The sequence below is a fragment of the Chlamydotis macqueenii genome, chromosome 1 (genome assembly GCF_036417535.1).
Source record: "Chlamydotis macqueenii isolate bChlMac1 chromosome 1, bChlMac1.mat, whole genome shotgun sequence".
Classification (NCBI taxonomy): Eukaryota; Metazoa; Chordata; class Aves; order Otidiformes; family Otididae; genus Chlamydotis; species Chlamydotis macqueenii.
The window spans coordinates 201,089,182-201,101,403 of NC_141556.1; the positions used below are offsets into that span (position 1 = coordinate 201,089,182).

The 12,222-nt window shown below is 35.5% G+C and overlaps 1 protein-coding gene across 1 annotated transcript in view; it reads right to left on the reverse strand.

Moving 5' to 3' along the window:
* The window catches only part of CEP126 (centrosomal protein 126), a 35,181-nt gene that overhangs the window by 14,221 nt on the left and 8,738 nt on the right, over nucleotides 1-12,222 (reverse strand). The window contains exons 3-5 of the mRNA XM_086760364.1: nucleotides 11,133-11,278; nucleotides 9,710-9,815; nucleotides 8,854-9,043 (exon numbers count right to left, since the gene is read on the reverse strand). Of these exons, the coding sequence (XP_086616490.1) occupies nucleotides 8,854-9,043; nucleotides 9,710-9,815; nucleotides 11,133-11,278 (442 nt within the window). The remainder of the gene's footprint in view (nucleotides 1-8,853; nucleotides 9,044-9,709; nucleotides 9,816-11,132; nucleotides 11,279-12,222) is intronic.

Sequence of the window (12,222 nt, forward strand, 5' to 3'; positions counted from 1 at the left end):
CAATTTAATCATTTCACACATTAAAGATGCTTATCATTCTCATTACATTCTCATTCTCATTTAAATATTTTATTTCCCTTTCTAGCCTAATCTGTAAGGAAAAAGAATGTTACGTTTTCTTGTAAAAATGCATAACTAGAACTACTGCTGCAGACCTCAAAAAGCATTCCACAATGATTCTTTTTTAGTGCTGAAGAGCTACAGGGAAAATAAACCTGGAAATCTCAATGATTTAATTTGATTTAATCTGTGAGAATATTATAGGATGATAAGGAAACAAAAATGTTCATAGAGCATACTATCTTTTTATTTTCTGGATTGGCATATAGTTTCTGTTATATAAGTACAATTTAATGTATTGCCTGTTGCCTGCATTATCTTATGTCCTAATGCATGAAATTTAAACCCAGCCTGTCCACATACTTGGTATTCTAGGAGAGGGAACACTTACAGGGAGTTAAAAAGGTCACTTGTATGTCTTAAGACTTAGAACAGCTGTGTCAAGCAACTTTGTTTCAGTAAGGTGCTGAACCAAAGAGAAAACATAAGCCTAAGAAATCTTTCATGAGGCCAATGAAAGAATGACATTGCAACAGGTAAAATTTTAAAAGAACCTGACGAGTTAATTTTCTGCCAAAGGAGTCTATTGGAATGCTATGACACTAAAAAGCTGCTATATTTGATATTTTCTGCAAAATAAGTGCTGACTGTTCACAATTCCAAAAGCGGAATGAGAACATTCTTCTGAAGGTGAATGCTGGAAAAATGCTACCTACTCTGAAAACCCAGGCTCCTCACCTTTCGCACTACTTGCTATTTTTGATAATTTCAACTGGTTTATTTACAGGAGTTCCTTGCGTGTATGTATAATGTTATACTTCACGTTCATTGTGAAGTAAAAGACACCAACGGTCATACAGATAGAAAGCTACCTCAAAGCCAGTGAGGTACCTAAACACCCTTACTGGTTTTGAGTTTACTGACTATGGAATGGGAAAGTGCATTAAGAAATTAATGATCTCTTTTCTATGCAACTTGGAAAACATAATGTACATGGCACTACACAATACTAATTTCACAGAAGATTTGGGAAGACTCAAGAAAGCAATGCCACTGAGAAAGGATTTTGGTGCTTATGTTACACAAGAGATCCACTATACTGTGCCAAACCCACCAAAGAAGCTATGGAGGTGCAAGATGACCAGAGAAAAGCAACACCCCTGTCTTTCCTGGACTAACTCCTAGGTGCCTAATTTCCCCCAAGCTATCTATGAACCTGAGTATTTAAAAGGATCTGATGTGCCTGTTTGGAAAATCATCACGGGATGCTAGAAATACAGGTTCAAACTCCTTGGGATAAAAAGAAGTTTCCCATTTTGTAGGCAGTCAGGCACTTCAGTAAGCCATACGGTACTGAAGGATCTGCAAAGAAAAGTGATCTGAACATTGAATGTCAGGGTTTCAAGTTCTGACTTCCAGTTTTAATGAAGTTCTGAGGTAAACGTACATAACTGTGTAGGAAACAGGTTTTCAGCTAAATGTTTCCCTCTGTTGCATTCTGTTAATTAATTTAGCATCTCAATGCTCAAGAGTGCTGCTTCACAGGATCCCTGTTCCAGGTCCCTAACTAACAGACTAACCTAGTCATCAGCTCCAGAAGTGGAGTTCATAATGCTAGTTTTTAAATAGTATTAAAATTAGTAAATGATTAAATGTTGAGGCACGGACCACCACAATCCATTAGTCCCTTTTTTGTTTCTAACCCTTTAGTAAATTTATTTTTGAGCAGATACCATCTACCCTGCAAACTGGAGAGATGAGGTCACATAAAAACAGTATGTGACTGCGTAACTGAAAACCATCATAGGGGAAACAGGCATGGAGAAAAAATGGGTGTGCATACGCAATGTTAATTCTAGAAGTTCTTAACTGTTTAACTAATAATCATTTAAATGTTATATATAAAATGCGATGACATAATTTAATGAGCAAATTCATAGCTATTTGTAATCTATGTTATATTCAACGTCATTTTGGTTATCCCCAAAAAAGAGAATGGAGATCAGTTAAAACTTATGAATTTTCACTTCTTTGGAATTTGCAGGATGTAGGAAAAATGATGTTTCAGAAAATATTTAATAGATTAAGCTATTTCTAAACAATACTTTAGAGACAGAAATGAAAGGGAACAATTTTCAGAGTTTTTCTTCCATTTTAAAGCAAAGAAATAATCATCTCTCTCACTAATGGTTAAGGTCTTAATGATGAGACTCAAAGCCCCGAATTTATCCTTTTCAGAACAGCTTTCCAACAAAGTCTGATTTATAGGGAAAGAAGAATAACTGATGGAGGAAAGTATTTCTTTGTCTTCCAGAAAACTCAGAATCTGTCTGTCATCCTTTATTCTTATTCACAAATACACAAATAAGGGAAAGCATTAGGGTTGACAGATTTGAATGAACTGGAGCTGTAGCATCAGAAAAAAATTAATACTATTTGACCAGTACACACCTCCTAAAAGGCCCCCAACCATATAGAGTGTGAATATAATTTTTAAAATAATCCCTAGTTCAGCTGAGGGATTATTCTACCAGATCTCTCTGACTTGCTAAAAATTAGTATACATTTTTGCAGTTTATAAAAAGCATTACCTTTTTTTTTAGCAATGTAAATACATTGCAAAGGTAGAACAGTTTTTAACAGTTTTCTACTTTGTGCTCTGCGCAGCAGCACCCAAGGCAGAAGGTGGATTTATATTAGGAAATCCTGAAGGTCAGATTCAGAAATACTCTTAGAATCATAGAATATCCTCAGCTGGAAGGGACTCACACGGATCATTGAGTCCAAAGCCTGATTCACACAGGGCAACCTAAAAGTTTAACCATATATCTAAGAGTGTTTTCTAACGGTATATATTTATACCTCTCTAGAAATAAGTTTATCTAATGACAGAGTTTCACGTAATTGCCAACATTAACTGTATGCTTCATTAATATAATCACTTATCTTAAAAAAAATATTCAGTGACTGTTACGTGTTACCTGTTTTACAAATTCCATTTTTTCAGTCAGATATTTTTCAAGACATACATTCCTCTTAAGAACTTTATAGATATGATTTATAAGAATATGTACAAGATTTCAGCATCTACCTTCCCCTAAACAGCCTACTGAATTTAAAGGCCGATACTTTTTTTTTCTTGCCACTGAAACAGCATAATTCTTTAAGTTGTTTGTTACAAGATTTTTCAGTCTCCTGGGTCCCAGTTATTCTCTGCTTATTCCTGTCCTCCTAATTCTGGGTGTTTGGTTTAATGCTTTATTTCCCAGTTGGCAAGCCATATTTCTGTACGGAGAATAAAATTGAAAAACATGACTAAGTTTCTGTGTACCCAGGCCACCATGAGCCTGGTAGGACAGAAGCAGGATACTGGGAGAAGAAAGGAGTTAAATTCTATTTTGCTTTCCATTTCACAAAAAGAGGTTTATCTCTTTAAAAAACAAAACACAGCTCTGCCATCTTCAAAGGGGTAGAGTTACTCTGGACAGTGATACTTTAATCTTGACCAGAAAGCCATAGATTTCCCAGCATCCCCTTGAGACATTAGTATCTACTATCTCTGACAATACTAAGTTGTCATAATATAATATAGCATTCTAGCAGACCAGTATGCACAAATTTTTGTATCTTCCACTGCCTTCCTGCAAGCAAACATTTTATTATTACCATATCTGCAGTAAACTAAAATCAGATACTGCTATTTTTTCCTCTATTCCTCTCCTTTAACTACATTTATGAACAATTTATTCTGCTCCAGTAAAACAAATCACTTAAAAAGCTATGAAATATGGTAGAAATAATTTAGTTCATAGCTATACATAAATATTTCCTAGATACATATATATGGATATATATATATGAATGTAAAACAAAAAATGGAGTCACGTTAATATGCATGGCGATTCTTCTGAGAAAGTATATACTTGTAAAGCAGGAGCAGGTACCTATTAGATGACGGTTCTCAGTTTCCCTGTTTCTGTGGTTTGTGGGCTATGCTGTAATGTACAACAATCCTTATTCACAAGCAAAGTGGTAATGTATTAATCTACCTGTGAAACAAACTCTTTTGTACTGAAAATGCTGTTTCAGCTTTAATTTTACAGTCATCTGTTCAAGGAGGGTTTTCAAATGAAGCAAGATGCTCTTCAGAGACTGAACATCCAGACTACCAGATATGAAGATATGTAATGCCATTTTATACAGCACAGGCTTGGCATAAACCACTCTTTAACATAAAAAAGCCTACTCTTGAGAAATACACAATCAAAACAAGTTTGAGTATCTGGGCAAAATAATTTAGTCTGGAGATACATTTCAGTTTGCTTTACAGGAAATATGGATTTTGGATTAGTGAAATATCATGTAAGATAGTGGTATGTTGCAATATTGATTTAAAGCCAAAAAAAACTGAACCCCCCCGATCTTGCCAAAAGGAAAATGAGTAGGGAAATTACTCAAGTTTGTCCTGCAATTTAGAATCATAGAATGGTTTGGGTTGGAAGGGACCTTCAAAGGTCATCTAGTCCAACCCCCCTGCAAGGAGCAGGGACATCTTCGACTAGATCAGATTGCTCAGAGCCTCATCCAACCTGGCCTTGAACATTTAAGTGATCAACATAAAAGATGTTGAAATTCACAGTTATAAGTAAACAATGGCCAATGTTTCTTGGTGTGAAGTGACCACAGAAACCTATTTCAAGTCTCTGAATGGTCTCTTCAAATCAAGTCAGACCTCAGTTCCAATGCCATTTTGTCCTAACCCTCCCCTTAAGAGTCTGTTTTCCCACCAACTAGCCCTGAGCATTCTACAAGTTCTTGACACTTGGGAGAGATTGTACACGGGCACTCCTTTTTTCCACGCTGGTCTTGCCTATGCCTCTGAAGAGTTAGAATGATACAATACACCTTGCAGAAGGAACCTTTGTTTAACTCATTCCAGTCATACTACAAATGCATTTGAAAATGAATTCAGTTTTTCCAGTTACCTGAAACAATTTCACAGGAGCAGTCCAACCTCAAAAGCATAGTAACACAAACAGCTAACAGTCATACAGGGCAACTCACTCATGCAAGTAATACCATGTCCATACCTATGTGTTTGACGCTTCTGCTGCTTTCATTCAGTGTAATATCACTTAGGAAATATTCATCATTAGTTCTCAGAGACTTAATCATATATGTAACATATATAAACACACAGAGTACAACAGGATATACAATTTTATTGTATCTGAGATAATACAATAATAACTCTCTGACCTCATGGTTTGGGTAGCAGTTTCTGAGAAATGATACCTGTGTTCCAGACCCTGTTTCAGTAAAGAAGCATTTTTTGCCAAGGGGAATGGTATGCTTGGGAAAAAAAAAAAGAGAGACAAGGTAAAATTCCTGCTTCAAATCAATCAGAAAAAGATTTATATTTGGATTTCACAGATACCACTTGAATAACCCAATTACAGTCATATCATAGAATCTTTAAGGTTGGAAAAGACCTCCAAGATCATCAAGTCCAATTGTCAACCTAACACCACCATGCCTACTAAACCATGTCCTGAAGCGCCATGTCTACACATTCTTTGAACACTTCCAGGGATGGTGACTCCACCACTTCCCTGGGCAGCCTGTTCCAGTGCCTGATCACTCTTTCAGTAAAGAAGTGTTTCCTAATATCCAACCTAAACTTCCCCTGCCGCAACTTGAGGCCATTTCCTCTTGTCCTATCACTAGTTACTTGGGAGAAGAGACCAACACCCGCCTCCCTACAATCTCCTTTCAGGCAGTTGTAGAGAGCAATGAGGTCTCCCCTCAGTCTCCTCTTCCCCAGACTAAAGGAAGGAAGAGGAAAACACAATCTCCATGTCATAATCTATACCTATTTTGTCTGTGAATTAGCTCATACTTCCAAGTATTTTGTTTAAAAAGTGAAACAATAGAGGTAAAATGTTACGTCAGTCAAACAACTTAATTCAAGCATGATCTATTTTTCTCAAAGAGCATAAACATATTGTGCTGACCAGAACAATTTTGCATGACCACAAATTGAAAGAGGTGGCAAAAACAAAAAGACAAAAGATATATGAATAATACTATTTCTTGACACAGTTAAGCCATTTTAATGGAAATTTTCTAAATTATTCAGTTCAAAGCAAGTGTAAGAAATGGAAAATTTCAACATAAACAGTTAACATTTGGAAAAAAATGATAAGCACTTGTGAGTAATGTCTTTTGGTGAAAAGCTACATGCAGCTTTAGCTAAAGACCATGCTAGCAGCTCACCTTAAAGATTTTATTTATGCCTGCAACAAAACTAGGAAAAGGCTGTGCAACAAAACCTTTGATTGTGAACGAAGTTAGCAATAATTATTTTTTCAAAATGAAACACACTTATGGACATATAACAAATAATAATTTGATGTAGTGGCTCATATGTAACTGTTGGACAAAATAAAATCTACTGCTCTCAATATTTTAAGTGAAATATTTTTGGAGAATGCTAGAAAAGTCACTGAGAACATTGGCTTACTGCTGAAAATACACAAATTTTTAGGGATGGAAACCAGGGAACACCAAATCTATTGGTAAGGGTCTACATAGAACTTTATTACCCTGTAGGAAATAAAAGAATTTTAGGAATCTTTACAATCCTGCTGGGCCTGTAAAAACAGAAACAAAGAGAGGTCAAAGGATCTCAATGGATGCTTAGACTGCAAAGCATGGGCGCAGTGAAATACTTTGGCAGTAGTTTCAGAAAGACCATCACTGTTGAAATGACTTTGGACAACACACAGTAACAAGACTACTGAAGCCTATTCATGTCAGTAAGAGTATTTTAAATAATTATTATAAATTTTATTAGTAAGAGTATTATAAATACTGTTTCACATAACAGGAAGTCACAATGTACATGCAGGCCAGCACAATCCAAGTATAAAACTTCCAAAACTCAGGTCTTAGAACAGTGACAAGAGCTTTCTTGACTATTTTTCTAATCAGAGTCCAAAGCATGTAATTTCACAAAAGAAAGTAAAAATGTTTGAAGTATAAATATTTATCATTTGAAACTATTTGTCAGAAGCAAGAAGCTGAGCAACCCCTAGTGGCAGCAGAAAAATACATTCTGGAAAAAAAAAAAAAAATTTTTTTTACAGGACCAAAACATTTTCACAAATACATTAATTTGTAAACACAAATTCCTGTATTACATTCAGTATCCAAAGCTGAGGACAATATTTAGGAAAAACTATAAGTAAAAATTATTCATGACTCACATCAGTTTTTCCCTAGAATTAAATTAGAATGTGACAATTGTGTTTGATAAAATACACTACAATATAGTTATCTTACAATATATTAAGAAGAATCCTTTTATACATTTTTCTCAAAAATATTGCTTTTTTTTTTCCTAATTCTAAGATGTCCTGATGCAGCTACTGCCAAATTCAGCATCATCATTTAGAGAGGGATTTGCAGACATTATACCGATGAAACACACAATGTGGTATTAAAAAAAACCCAAAACTTAGACCTTTTTGTATTTTGCTTGAAAGTCCGTATCTAGAATTCACTTTATGAGCTGTCTTCTATAAATAGCCATTTACTCTTCCTTCTTTTATGCTTGGAAATAAGACTGAACACTAAACATCAATCTTGCCAGTACAAACTGTACTTTCTGTCTCCTCAACCTCTTTGAAATTTACTCCAGTTGAGTGAGATTTTCTGTGCTAGCTATCAGCTGCTCAAGATTCTCATGAATACCCGTCAGAACAAAGGAGGTACAAAGACAGAGATGAATGGGCCTGAAAACATCAATATCAAAGAACCTGAAATATATCTGAACTGTATACAGTCTTTCAAAAGTTACCCATACACATGTATTAAGAGGAAAAGCCCTTGCTCTACTGCCACCAATGATCCCCTACCTCTAGCCATCACCAGTATAAAAGGATGGTGCTTCACAGAGTCAAGGTCATTTCAGACACCATGAGTCCAGATACCAGTAGATAATATTACAGAAATAAAAGAATGAGCCCAAAATTATGTCCTCTTGTTCCCAAAAGTGTACCATTAAAGACAATATTTCCAAAATCAAAGAAAAACGCTGACAGATCTAAAATCACACTCAAAAGTGCAGTTATAAGACATCTCTTTGGAGCTTGCTTTTCATTGTGACTTTTGAAACTGATTTTGTGTCCAAAAAATAGTTTAGGCAGAAAGGCATGTTACTGGAACACCTGCATCTATTCCAAGGATGAGAAAAAAGGATCTCAAGAGACCTGAAGTCAATTCGTAAGAAATCACCACACTTTGGGAAAAAAAAAAAAAAAAAGAAACAAAAAAACTCCCAACATCTGACCTACCATAATTTTACTGCTACAGCATTTTGTGCTGAGCTGTAGCAACCAGCAAAGTAGAAACTTAAGTGCAAATTGCAAATCGCCAATTTATGTTTGGAGCTAGCACAAGACTCCTGTAATGGACTAATGGCTAGCTACTTCAGAGCCAAGAAGTCTGATATACAAATCTTACACTCACAGAAAGACAACATGACAGATATAATTGAAGAATTTGTGAAAATATTCTTACAAACATTTGTAAAGATCTCTTATTTCTTACTGAAAAAAAAGGTATAATTTTACTATAAATAATCTACTGGTAAGGCATAGTACAGTGTGCCCTCAGGTATTGTCTACTTGGTAAGGTGTGCTTAACAGACCTTTCATTTTTATCACATTCAAGAAACTTTCTATTACATTCACAAAGCATCATTTAATGCATCACATGCAAATATCATACCTCCAAGTTGCTGAGATGCAGGAGTTGCTGCACTTCTTTCAATTTTTTCTGGAAGATAAGTTGGTTACCATGCATGTTTGTTGTACTGCTCTCTTGTATTGATTTAACCCAGCCAGCCATTGCTGAAATCTGCTTCTGATGGAAAGAATCGTTTCTAGACGCTGATGAGGATGAAGCATCATCTGTGGTTCTTGATGCAAGCAAATAACTTATTAGTTTGGCTTATTTCTATGCATCAACTGTAGACTTTTAAACATGTTCCTTTTCAAAAGTATATGTCATCAATAGATACCTGGCAAGTGCAGGATAGCTATACCATATGTATCTACAGGTGGTGCTGGTAGCACTATCTGAAACTATCCGACACTTTCCATTTTAAACCTTCTCTTCTGTTATTTATAAATAGTCAGACTTTTGTGATTGGGTTGTTGGGTGACTGCCTCAGGCTGAATTAATATGGAAAATGTCAGCCAACAGTTTGGTCATTTGCAGAAATGGAATATGGAGGGGTTTTTTTTAAAAAACCCCACAAGGAAAATGGCCTTTATTTTTCCATATGGTTGGCTTATACAGAGGGTAACTATATGCTGATGCTGTCACATATTTCCATACTTCAAATAACAAGAAGGCTTTGTAGTATCTAGAGAGCCCAACTCTACTGATGATGATGTGTAATGTCAGTAATGTGGTACATTAAATAATTTGTATTTGCCACCTGAAAAAAAAAAAAATTGGAGTACCTAGTGTAGCTGGGTACTGTGGTCAGGGTGAGACAAAATTAAGACAGAGGAAACCACAGGTTTCTGCAGCATGAGAATTAGCAAGAACCACGGGGCTGGTAAACAGAAATGCTTACCTGAAGTTGGTTTTGTTTCTGCTGGGCAAGCACAGTCCGAGTGTTAAAACTGATCCTTTAATTTGTTCAAGAGCCGCTTCTAAGTGTAAAGCTGCTTTTGTCTGGACTAGAGGGATTAGAGTAAAAAAACAAAATGGAATAAATATTTTAAAAATTGGAATATTTTACCATAAATGGTTTGGTTAAGTTTCTTAAGTTTTGAAGCCTAAATCCAGACTGTTACAACAAACTGAGTGGTTTAGCATCATTAGACATGTCGGAGCATCTCTAGTTTCTCTGAAACAAAATTCCAGTCTATTTAAATGTTTACAGTACCACATGTATTCAACAGTTTTGCTATTTTAGACTGCACTGTTGAAAAAGAAGGTGGTTAAAATGTTTTTACATCATTATTCTGCTCATGCACTAAGCCAAAGTTATGGTTTGCAGATTTATAGAGGCCAAATTGTGACTTACTAATCAAACCAGTGGAGAAAGAAAGAGTCCAGACAGGCACAGGGTATTGCCTCTCAAGTTACCAAAAGTAGAGTAGAAAGTGGCAGAGGCAGAATTGCTATAAAGGAAAACCAGGAAAAAAAAATTGTGATTCATTATATTGCTACACAGTCTGGGCTGTCAGTAGAGCTATGAAGAAGTCCTAAACCAGTACTGTTCTATTTTGTTATTTTAATCTGACATTTGATCTTGAAGTCAGAGACATTACCTCACAGTTGGCACAACTGCAGTTGGGAGAGTAAATCGGTTAAAGAATACCTAAGTAATATACCATATCTTAAGAGTTTCAACGCTGGAAAGTTCACTGGAAATCAGACTTGGATGATGCCGTTAAAAACCCCTGCCAATCTGCACTGATTCCAAGAAAGCAGGAACTGAGCTGAAGTGATCATTACTTCCCAGCAGCAAGAGAACAGCTTAAAAAGCTGACTAATTCAGTAAAAGTTATGTAATACATTCATATATGCTAGGACTGCGTTTACTCAATCATAAACAAACTGCACATTCTTGAATATTTATATTCAGGGGTTCAAACAGGGGATCATTATACTATCCGAGGAACTTCCAGTGGCGTTGTAGCACTTCACACCCAGCTGTGAAAGCACAGTATTGTAAGTAATAAGCACACTGCAGTGAAAAAAGTGGGAAAAAGCCAGGAAGCCTCAATATCTCAAGGAGGTGATGCACTTACTATGACCAGAATATAATGAAATATCTCACAGTACAATTTTTAGGAAAAAAAAAGTTAGCTTTTAAAATTCTCTCCACCCACTTTTGCTGTACCAGATCCGAGCTTCTTGTCAGTTATGTTTTGCTTATACTAATGAATAAAATTAATTTGAGTTAATTGTTCTGCTTGCCTCAATTATATTTTATTAATAGAAAAACACTTGTATTGTGAACAATGGTTAAATTTTAATTTACAAACCTATTTGCTTGTGCTGAGAAAAAGGCAGATGAGCACGCTGGAACTTATCAGTTACTTCCTGAAGTTTAATTTTCCTCTGTTGCAGAACTTGTTCTCTAAGTCTTTGTTCTTTTTCTTCTTCTTGCTTCTGTTTTTCTTCAAAGGCTCTGTATTTAAGAAGCAAAAGTAGATTATTCCTATGTTTTCTAATTGCATTTACCAAAACATTAGTGACTTGCTTGCTTATCAATTTGCAATTTTAGTACAACAGCTTGCTTGTCCATAAATTAAATGCTATAAACTTCAGCACAGCTGGATTCTTATGGTTCATCTGAACATAAATGGGACAGTAGGTGGTGAAGAAGAGACACATCACAATCTTTTTATTTTTTAGCCTCAACCAAAGATTTGCTTCTTTCTTATATGTGAATTAACATGCAGACTCAACCAGTTCTTGTCACCAATGTGACTTTCACCAGTGTCTTTATATTACCACATAAATGTATTACAGTGGGCAGATCAACAGGAAGGTGAACTGCAAATGCTCTGAGTGTGTGCCTTTCATGAGCTGTCGGGGAAATAGTTTAAAAGTTGTTATTCAGAAATAACACAAAGGAACTACAGCTTTTACTTATAAATATGCAACAGTTAGTATCAATTTCTAGTTGTTGAAAAGCTTCCTGAAAGACAATGAGATTAATAGCACAAAATGGAATAAAACAGTAACGTAAAACTCTGATTGACAGAATCAGTTGTTAATATCAAATATGTTAAACGTATCCTTCTACTGGGTGGAATGCAAATCAGGCTAATTGAAAACAACTATCATCACAAAACTTTCCTTTGGTAGGCACAAGCTTGATGAAGCTATGTGGAATTTTTATTCCTGCTGACAAAATCATAAACTTTTGCCGACAAACTTAAATTAGCTCCTTGAGTGAAATATACCCTCTACTGATAAAATTATTGGCACAGTGCCTATGTAGGCAAAATAATACTTAAATATATAACTCTTCAAGTAAAACTTCTGAAGTCTGTCATGCAAGGATCACTACAACTGGAAGCTTCCCATCTTTAAAGTTCTCTGTGTGTTAGAAATGTGATCTGACGG